At 36.7% G+C, this 10,867-nt stretch overlaps 1 protein-coding gene across 1 annotated transcript in view; it reads right to left on the bottom strand.

The window, feature by feature from the left end:
- Positions 1 to 4,567: 4,567 nt before the first annotated feature.
- The window catches only part of MND1 (meiotic nuclear divisions 1), a 47,661-nt gene continuing 41,361 nt past the window's right edge, over positions 4,568 to 10,867 (bottom strand). The window contains exon 8 of the mRNA XM_090288736.1: positions 4,568 to 4,802. Within this exon, the coding sequence (XP_090144862.1) occupies positions 4,696 to 4,802 (107 nt within the window). The 3' untranslated portion in view covers positions 4,568 to 4,695. The remainder of the gene's footprint in view (positions 4,803 to 10,867) is intronic.

Here is a 10,867-nt window from a genome sequence, read left to right as displayed (position 1 = left end):
TAATGATAGCACATAAAGAAAAAATTATAGGCTAGCAACGCTTACAAATATTGATGGAAAAATTATAAATAAAATGTCAGCAAATAAACTCTTAACATTACATTAAGAAAATAATTCACCCTAAGTAGGTTTTATGCCAGAAATGTATGGATGGCTGTGAGAAAATATATTAACAACACTCACCTTATTAATATATTTAAGGAGAAAGATCATATGCTTCTCTCCATAGGTGGCTGAAAAAAGCCTTTGACAAATTCAACCATTTCTTACACAAATACTTGCAAAATCTAATACTCACTTAACATTATAAATTATATATTATAAAAATCCAAGATCTTACTTAATGCAGTAATACTAAAGGCATTCCCTCCAAGGTCACAACAAGACAAAGATACAAAGATATTCTCTATCTCTAAAACAATTTTATGAGTAGCATTATTAGCCATACAATTAGATAAAAAACAATTATGAGTTTAAAAATTAGAAAAGAAGAATTGAAACTATGTCTGTTTGAAGACAGAATACTTGAAAATTCTCAGAGACTAAATTATAAAACTCAAAGAAAAAAGAACTTAGCAAGATAGCAGGATATAAAATTAATGTGCAAAACCTATAGCCTTTAGAAACATAAATTATAACCAGTTAGAAAATAAAATGCAAGAGAAAAATCCACAACAAAAAAGATAAAATACTTAAGAATTTACTTAAGAAATGTGAAGTCTGTGTGAAGAAAACTATAAAACTACTGGAAAAACCCCAAAGTATGCTGAGCAAATGGAAAGACATCCCCTGTTCTTGAATACACCGTTTCATCATTAAGTTGTCAGCTCTCCCTATGTTAATTAAGACATTTAATACACTCTCAAAGAATAGCACCACGTTTTTTTCTCTGTAATATGAACACTTGAAGTTTGATCTCAAGTCAGTTCATCAACTTGGAACAAAACTGTGACTTAAAACAGAAAGCTATATGCTTGGCAATTCTCTAAGAAATGAACCTACTACCATTGAGCCAGCTCTTCCCATCTCTAGCAAATTGGCTGCATGTAGAATAAGGCCTTCGGGTCAGTAAATCATCCAGTTTCCAAAATAAGCTAAAAATCTCAATTTGTGTGTGACATTTTACTCGTGGATATGTTGTAACTAAATTAAAAAACAAGATAGTTGAAGTAGAATAAAATGCACCTCGCAGGTCATATCTAGCCCACAAGCCATCAGGTTTTGAAATTTTGGAGTCTAACAAACTTTCTATAAAGGGTCTGTAATATTTTAGGCTTTGCAGGCCACATATAGCCTATGTTGCAATATTCCTGTCTACTTTTATAGCATTAAAAAAAGTAAAAAGACATTTGTTAGCTCAAGAGCTGTAAAACCCGGCCTTGAATTTGGCTGTGAAGGGGGCAGCTTGACAATCTTGGTAAACAGAAATGAGCTTTGAGATTCAATGAGTACTTCCAAAGACAGCCATGTTACCTGACCTCTATCTCCCACAGATACAAGTTTTTTAAAAATCAATCTAGGGTAAGTATAATATATATAAATTCACTAGCAATTGGCCATTTCATAATGCTGTAAGTTTTCCTACTGTTACATATTCAGGAAGCATATCCTGAAAGGGAATTTATGTGTAATTTACTCACTTCCTTGTCTAATCCCTAGAAGAGAATCATGTTTGATAAAGTTGAGGATAATAGCATCTATTTCTGAGACAGGCCAAGAGCTTTGTAATCCCATTAGACTAATGATGTGGCAAGCAGTGGAGGGAAAAGTCATTCCAATTCACCTCAGGAATTGCTTTGGTCCTGGGCCAGCCTCAGAAGGGACATTGCAGTGATCTGATCTGGACTTGAACAACTGTAAAACTAACTAGGAGGCTATTAACATCTTCCCGAGAATCATTTAAAAATGGCATTGTGAGCCCTGGGTGGTGTGGCTCAGTGGATTGAGTGCCGGCATGTGAACCAAAGGGTTGCCGGTTCAATTCCCAGTTGTGGCACATGCCTGGGTTGCAGGCCCGGTCCCCAGTTGCGGGGCATGCGAGAAGCAACCAATGCAACTCTCACACACTGATGTTTCTCTCCCTTTCTCTCCCTCCTTTTCCCTCTCTCTAAAAGTAAATAAATAAAATATTTAAAAAAAAATAGCATTGTGAGATTTTAAAAATAACTACATGTGAAGGCTGACAAGATAGATATCAGCTCTCAAATACCCTTTAAACCTCACAATTCACTGAAAACATACAAGGGGAATGAATCATAACATTATTTACTGAATCAAATTTAATCCTGGAGCACTAGTAATTTTTTTAAGAGATTTTATTTTTTAGAAAAGAAGGGAGGGACAGAGGGAGAGAAACATCAGTTCATGTCTGAGTTTGCATGTCACTAACTGAGGGCTTGGCCCACAACCCAGGAATGTGCCCTGACCTGGAGTCAGACCCGGTGACCTTTCAGTTTGCAGGCCGGTGCTCAACCCATTGACCACACAAGCCAGGGCTGGATCACTAGTAATTTGACTCTAGGTCTAGCCAAGTTGTATTGAATCTTCAAATCAGTAACACAACCACCACAGGACTAAGGATTATCTAGTGCTTGACTGGACTAATGCCCATGGACTTCTTGATCAGTATCTCTAATTTCAGGGAGAAGCAAACTCAAAAGCAACTCTTCAAGATTAAGTAGAGTGATGTGCTGGAGTAGGCAGGCCAACTAACTGTTAAAGAGACAGAGTGAGCCACCTGTTAAACACAGCCATAACTAAGATGAACTATATTATATTAAAAACAATGGTACTAAAACTAAAAACTTACCATTCTCCATTTTACATTTCACCTTTACCTCTGCTCTTGAGGTTATTTACATCTAATGTATCTGTATGGTAGGAAAAATATGTAATGGTGTGCTACTGAGCATCTTCTACCCACTTAATTGTTATCCCATTGATGATCTGAAACTGGCTATGCTAGGAGTATTAACACCACACAAATAGGCAAATGCTACTATAAATAAGGCCCTGTCTCCATTTTTTTTTTAAGTTATTGATTTTAGAGAGGAAAAGTGAGGGAGGGAGGGAGGGAGAGGAGAGAGGGAGAGAGAGAGAGAGAGAGAGAGGGAGAGAGAGAGAGAAATTTGTTGTTTCACTTATTGATGCATTCATTGGTTGATTCTTGTATGTGTCCTGACTGGGGTAGGAACCTGCAATCCTGGCATATCGGGATGATGGTCTAACCCACTGAGCTACCACAACAGGGCTGTCCCTACTTTTTAAAGAATCAGTTTAAACATTTCCCAGAACACTACTAGCTTAGGAGGATACCACAATCTCCGGTTAGCTCATGTACAGATCCCATCTCAATCACTGTCATGCTACTTCCATAGAATAGACTCAATTTTTAAAAAAAAGCCTAAATATTTATAAAATAGAATATTTTAGGAATCATTAGAAATGGTTTCCTTTTTTAACATACTTACCTCCTCTATAAACAAGAAAGCATCTCCCCTAATAAACTGCAAACTGGCTCTGAGACATTTTGGAATTCCCACAATGAATGTCTTACAGAAAGGCTTATTTATGATGGGTTATTTTTATTTTTTGTCCTTTGTCTCTGACATCAAATACTTTCTCCTGTGAGAGGAGCTGCTGCCCTAAGGCAACATAAACTGGCCCCAGGAACAAAGATAGACCAGTTGGCTCCCTCTCACCTCCAGGAAGTGATTAAGCAGGCCCTGAGCTACTCCATGCAATACAAAGGCCAGATTCACTAACAAATGTCTTTGATGCCATTTGGGTCATTTCTGGACATATGGAGTATCTCATTCAAGCTACTTAAAAGAATATCAAAATTGGACAGTGTAAAAAAAATTAAGGCATGTGTGTAAAAGGCATTACATATGAGTTTTAATTTTTTTGTTTGTTTGTCTTGGAGTGCCCGCAAATAGTCTAAATGCCTAAAATGAACTGGAAAAAGATACACAGGACATACTTTATTTTTAACCTGCCTTTTAGGTAGTTGAAAAAAAAAGCACCCCGAACTCTAGCTGGCAATGTGTGGTGTGCTAACACCAGCATATCATTGTATAAGGAGTGCATACTATCAGGATCAAGGGCCATGTGCTTGTTCTTTACAATAGAAAGGCATTGAAAATGCAAAAGAAGGTAGTTTTCATGTTTGAGGAATTGTTACCTAACTTTAAATTAGAGGAAGAGCAACTTTCTGTACTTTTTTTCCCAGTGGAAAATTTGCAAATCTGATGCAGTATACTGGGAATTAATCACACACATTTTCCACTGAATACTGAGAAATACTAAAGCAGCTACTAGGGTTTTAAAGGTAATTTCCGAGCATTTATGTGTGAGTGCATGTGTATAATTGAGCCTTAGTTCTTAATATTTGAATGAAACTAAAATATGTTATCCAGTCACGACAGCTTTGATCCCTGAAGACCCACCTATAAACCTAACTGGGGAGACGGCTTCACTTGCACGTCCTCCTGTGACGAGCACAGTGGGGATATGGCTATCCCGCTGCTTTCCCACAAATAACACGTGCAAAAAACATCTACACCTTTTACTTTATTACAATTAATAAACTGATCATCACAATTCCAGGCAAATGGCAATTCTGTACATTTGGTTGGGTGATATTAAAAATTTACATATTCACAACGCATAGATCCTTTACCAACACCGAACATTTTAGTCTATGTAGTCAAAGTCTTCTGGAATTCCAAAATTTTTATCAATTTTATTTTCTTCAAACCCAAATTTTCTTTTGGCCCAAGATTTTATTGCAAATATGTTATCTATAAAGAAAATAAGAAATATTTTTGAGAATTCAAAACACCATTATAAAACATTTCAAATATATCCATTGTTTTTACTGTCAGAAGCATCCAAATAAGGAGGTTTCTGTATTTTCAAAGTAATGGCATAATGGCAATTAATTTCAAAAGAAAATATCTCATGAGTATTTTGAATAAATAGATTTCATATTTAAAATTCCAATAAATTAGGTGCCACTGAGGAATGACTGACTTAAGACTACTCCAAAGACAGGGAGGAGCTAATGATGCCTCCCACGTTTTCAGAGCAGAGGTCAGGCTCTGTTCCCTCAAGAATCAGAGTTGCTCCTGTTCCCAACGGGAATATAGTCTCTCAGACCCTTTCCCTCCCTGACAGAGAGTAATGGCTTCCAGACCAGCAGGCCAGTGTGAGGGAGAGGGGTCAGGAGGAGAGAAGGGGGTTCCTCTCTAAAGACTACAGGATGGGAACAGATGTATCTCCAGTGTCCTCTAGGGCAAATTTAAAATGCATTTTACCACTGAAAAACTATTATATCTACTTAGAGGAATCTGTCCCAAAGAAATAAAACAAACTGTATACAAAGATGTATGGTCAAATCTTCATCCAAGTGTAATAAAAGAAAAGTAACAACCACCTCAATGTCTACTCCCCTGGACGGCGTCTTTGCACAGGTAACCCCAATGTGCTCCAACGGTTGCACTTGGGGAACAGGAATGATGGAGAGTTTTCTTTTGTTCACTTTGCATGTTTTCTTTAATGTACATATACCACTTTTATAATGAGCATGTATTATCAACATAAAAATAATGGCAGAAAGAGTATTCTATAACTATTAGTAGTGGTAATGAAGTAAGAGTTAAAATAGGTTCTCTGGGAGTGTGATGGGCTGAAGTGGGTCACCTCCCCCAAATTCATACGCTGTAGTCCTAACCCTCAGTACCTCAGAATGTGGTCATATTTGGAAACCTGACCCTTTTGGTTTTGGTTTTGTTTTTTCATTTTTACTCATTTTACTTAAAAATCAATGGAGTGAAGACACATTTTGGTGAAGATGGTCAGTTGATCTGTGAATGATCTTTAAAGAAGTGATGAAGTTAAAATGAGCCTGTTAGGGGAGGCCCTGATCCAATCTGACCGCTGTCCTCATAAGAAAAGGAAATGCGTGTGGACACACTGAGACATTAGGGGCGTGGACAGGAAAGGCCATGAGAGGACACACGAGAGAGTGGCCATCTACAAGCCAAGGAGAGAGAGGTCTTAAAAGAACCCAACTTGCCCTTGCCAGTGTGGCTCAGTTGGTTGGAGTGCCATCCCGTAGACCAAAGGGTCATGGGTTCGATTTCTGGTCAGGGCACATATCTGGTTTGAGGGTTTGATCCCTGGTCAGGGCCCACAGGAAAAGTCAACCAAGTCGATGTTTCACTCTCACATGGATGTTTCCCTGCCCCCTCCCCCTAAAAGCAATGAAAAAAAAAACATCCTTAGGTGAAGATTAAAAAAAGGAAAAAAGAAAAATCTGACACCTCATTTTTGAACTTCCAGCCTCCAGAACTGTAAAAAAATAAATCTCTTTTGTTTAAGCCACATTCAATCTGAAGTATTCTGTTATTGTATCTTTAACAAATTTATATTTGGACTCTGATCACTTTTTAAAATATTGTTTTAAGAAGTTTGTTTCCAAGGACACCAACATACGTGAGGACACAGTAAGAAGGTGGCCATCTACAAGCCAGGGGAGAGGCCTCACAAGGAACCAACCCTGCTGAACCTTGACCTTGACTTCCAGCCTCCAGGAATGGAGAAAATAAATTTCTGCTGTTAAAGCCACCCAGATGAAGGACTGCAGCAGCAAACAGATGGCCAACCCAACAGGAGTAAGGGAAGAGGATAGGGAAGGATAAAAGAAACATTCAAGATACGGTGAAGCAGATGGGCCTAAGCAAGAGCAAGGTATTTCTACTCCAAGGAAGCAGGGCAAGGAAAAGTGGTTCCTGGCCCTAGAGATCCCTATTGCAGGAAGAGGGCTCTGTTAGCGGCATGAGGCAGAGGAGCACAGTTATTTCCAAACCCCTGCACGGCACGGAGAGAAGAAACTACTCCAGGATATGATCCACACAAATGAAGGAGTAGATCTAAGAAAGACATAGATATAGGAAGTGGGAGATCAGGGGATCCAACAGAGGAGAGAGGCAAGCAATCCCAGGATGACGGCGAAAGGAAAATCTAGGGTGACAAGCTGTGCACCAGCCACAGGACGCAAGAAGACCAGACAGGACAAAACAGGAACAGTTTTTTCAAGAAGATGGAGGAAAATGATGCACTGATATGTCTGAACAAATGAAGAAGATATTAATATATCTAGTGGGATTTTGGGATAAATTAGCAGTAAGTACATGGAAATGTATGCCTTATAGGGTAAGAATAATACATTCAGCTGTGCACAGCATTACATAATCTTAATAATGTAAACATTCTTGATCACAGTCAATAATGTCAATAATGCATTATAATAATTATACTGGGAAAAAAGCAAGGAAGGAAGAAACATGCAGTGGTCGGGAAGCAGAATAGCAAAGCTTTTTCTTAAAAATTAAAGAACTACCTAAAATTGAAAATTCAAGCAACTAAATATAGAATGTTATTTGGAGATATAGTTATAAATAACAGAAAAAACAACTGAAAGAGTTCAAAGAGCTTGCTCTCAAGATAGGAAATGGGAAGAGGTCAAGGTAGTGGTGCTTTTCAGAAAAAAATTGTAGCTTTGACTCTTTAAACTGTGTGTGTATAACTTTGACTACAAAATAATAAAAAAACAAAAACAGAAAATCTAGCACAATATCTGGATCATAAAAATTCAGTGTTAATCATTTTATTATGATAATGACAAGACAGATGACAGCTTTGCACACTACCATTACATTCATGCTAGGGATAGCAATGCTTCCTCTACCATAAATGCTACTTGATCCATTTAAAACATGTTATTTACTATGCTCAGAATATCTGAGTATACTTAATAAAACAAAAAAATTATAAAACAAAGAAGTTTAATTCAAGATATCAAATAATGATTAACTAAATGTTTGAAATGAAGTTCATTTCTAAGGTGACTAACACATCAAATAGAACAATGTTAAAAAATATCCTTATTTCTTTCCATTAAAGTGTTATAGAATATCAACAGATATTAAAATAAATCTTTACTTTTTAAAAAGAACCTAAAACAAATTTTACTTTTTATAAGGACCTAAGAAAGAATACTAAATATTAATAGCATGAGGTACTCCAGAATGATGCTTAGTGTCTCTAGTGTCTGCAGAGCCAAATATTTATGGAGGGCTACGTACGATAGGTTTAAGTATATTATAGGTATTCCAGAACATAAAGAACTATGTCATCAAGCAGACACAAGAATAGGGAGAAAAAGTCAATTTACTACTAAACAATTTCAAAGTGACACGTATGTTAGAAAGAAAAGCTCAACTGTTACGTGGGCAGATTTCAGAGTAAAGCTCCATGAGTACAGAATTATCTCCAGGAAATGAAAGAACAGATGCATGTTTGGAAGCAGAAGTCGGCAGAAATGGACTTCACACCTGGGCAGGAGAGAAGAAAATGAGAAAACAGAGCGAGGCTACAGCCTTTGCAGGAAGGAGTTCCTGATCTACACGAGGGCAAAAGAAATAGTTTCATTATCAGCTTTCTAAGACAAAAAACAAAGGAACAAATAAAAGCCTCTCCGCAACAATGCTTAATGGACCAATTGAAAAAGACTCGATTAAACAAGCCCTTGAACCACGGGATGTCTGCCTTCAAGGAAATGCTACCCACAATCTTGATAGTTCATTCTCTTTCAAATAATTTCCCTATTTGGTGGAAATATTTATAAATGGATATAAACAGTATTTAAAATAAATAAATAAACAAACAAACAAACAAACAAACAGCCTTATGAAGGCTACCAGAGCTCCTGTTAATATGTGGCATGCCCAAGAGACACAGGAATAGGATGGGCGGGATCATATCATATGCATGAGTCTCTCTTAGGACCTCACCATGTCTATCCCCCCTCACTCGTTAAGGTGCCTCTCATACAAAGTCATTAAAAGTCCACTATCTTAATTATTAAGCAAGGTGCTAGATGATATAATTTGTTAGATCACATTTAAAGTGTATTTACTGTCACAGAACATTTAAATGCAATATTTCTAGTTATATTTGTACTCTGAGGTAATCTCTTATTCTATAAAACTGAAATACTGAATTACTGAACAGTAAGTATTCTCAATTCTATACACAGGGTGGGGCAAAAGTAGGTTTACAGTTGTTCATATGGAAAATGATACAATAATTAATAAATAATACAAGAATGAACTCTGTTTTGTGCACTCACAACTGTAAACCTACTTTTGCTCCACCCTGTACATATTAGGGAATCTTTAAGTAAAAAAAAAAGTAAACTTTAACTGATAATTACATAATAATCTTTAGTTCTGTTACTGATATTTTCTTCTTGTTGTTTTGAAGACTGAGAGGTTTTAACCCCATGATCTTTTCATAATACTTTTATGTTGGGAGGACCAAGTTATAACCTCAAATGGAAATAATAGTTCTTAACAGCTGTTCCTGCTTTTCTAAAAATATCTTCCTTCCTACATGATTTTAAAGGTTCCAGGTTCTTTCTCAGCTAATAAAATGGGGGGGGGGGCAGTTGTTCACCAATTTTTTTAAATTATAGTTTTGGAAGTTGATGAACTACTGTAAAACATGAGCATTTTTTAAGAAGAGAGAACGGGGAGTATTTATTTATGTGCCTAATGTTGTGCTAAATGGCTTATGAACTGTCTTATTTAACCCTCTCAAAATGTGAGGGAGATATTATCCACACTGAACAGATAAGGAAGCAGGTTCTGAGAAATTCAGTAGGTCATAGGGCAAATAAGGAACAGAGCCTGGATTCCTTTGACAGTAAGTTCCTCTCACCATACACACAAGCAGCCTGTTTCTGCTGTTTGCTGAGAGCTATTGGGGGAAATTCCTTTGTGACTACCTCATTTTAACCTAAAAATTCACCTGATATTTTTTCAAAGCCGTATGATAGAATTGCATTTATTATTTATTTAGACTTCACTGGACACATAATTCATTATTCTCTTTTCTTTTACGTTAGTTTGCTGTTTTACCCTTCTCTGATTTTACCATGAAAGCATTACATTATTTAGGAAATAACTTCATAATAAATAAAATTACAATTTTATCGAAACAAAGGCCAATTACGTTGACTTTTATCAATCTACTTAATTCTAAAATTGACAAGAAAAAATGATGTTAAAACTTTTTGAGAAATACAGAGGCCTGAGCATAGAGTCAGGGAAACCTAGTTCAAATCTCTTTCTTCCAGGGACTGATTTAATCACCCTTGACTTATGGCAGTCACTTGAAGCTTTCTGATCTTTTTGTTAATGCAATCTTACCCATCCTCCCCCAGAGAAACGGAATGAGGATGAGTAATACATGTGAAGGCGTTATAAACTCTTACCAGGATGGAATAGTGTCAATTACCATTATTTTATAATTAAATACTGAAAAGTCATCAGTGTAATTTTCAGACAGGTTTTAACAATACTAATCATACTTGTATATAATTCACAGCAATTATAATTTACTAACTTTCTTCTAAACTTTAAGACACATAGATATTGTCTTATTAATTCCCATTTCTTAGAATATCTCTGGTGTAGGACAGATATATATCCACTGGCAAACAGATTAATGAGGCGTTTCAGGAAGGCAGGTATACAGAAAAGACAGTATCAGGTAGTGGGTAAGAGCTGGGGCTTGGAATTCAGAAAAGCTGGGTTCCAATTCCTATTCTGCTGCCAAGCATCTGTGTGTCCATGGGCTCCTTGATGGTCTCCCGTTTCATCTCTAAAATTAGAGATAATGATCCTATCTACTCACAAAATTGTTGTCGAGATAAGTGAGAATGCACCACAGACACTCTCTATAATGCCTGGCTTATATATAGTCAGCCCTCACCAAATGTTAGCTGTTATTATTAGCA

This window comes from Furipterus horrens, unplaced genomic scaffold (assembly GCF_987537825.1).
Source record: "Furipterus horrens unplaced genomic scaffold, mFurHor1.1.pri manual_scaffold_10, whole genome shotgun sequence".
NCBI classification, from domain to species: domain Eukaryota; kingdom Metazoa; phylum Chordata; class Mammalia; order Chiroptera; family Furipteridae; genus Furipterus; species Furipterus horrens.
Note: the sequence above shows the minus strand (reverse complement) of the source record. Positions and strands in the feature narration are given on the sequence as shown.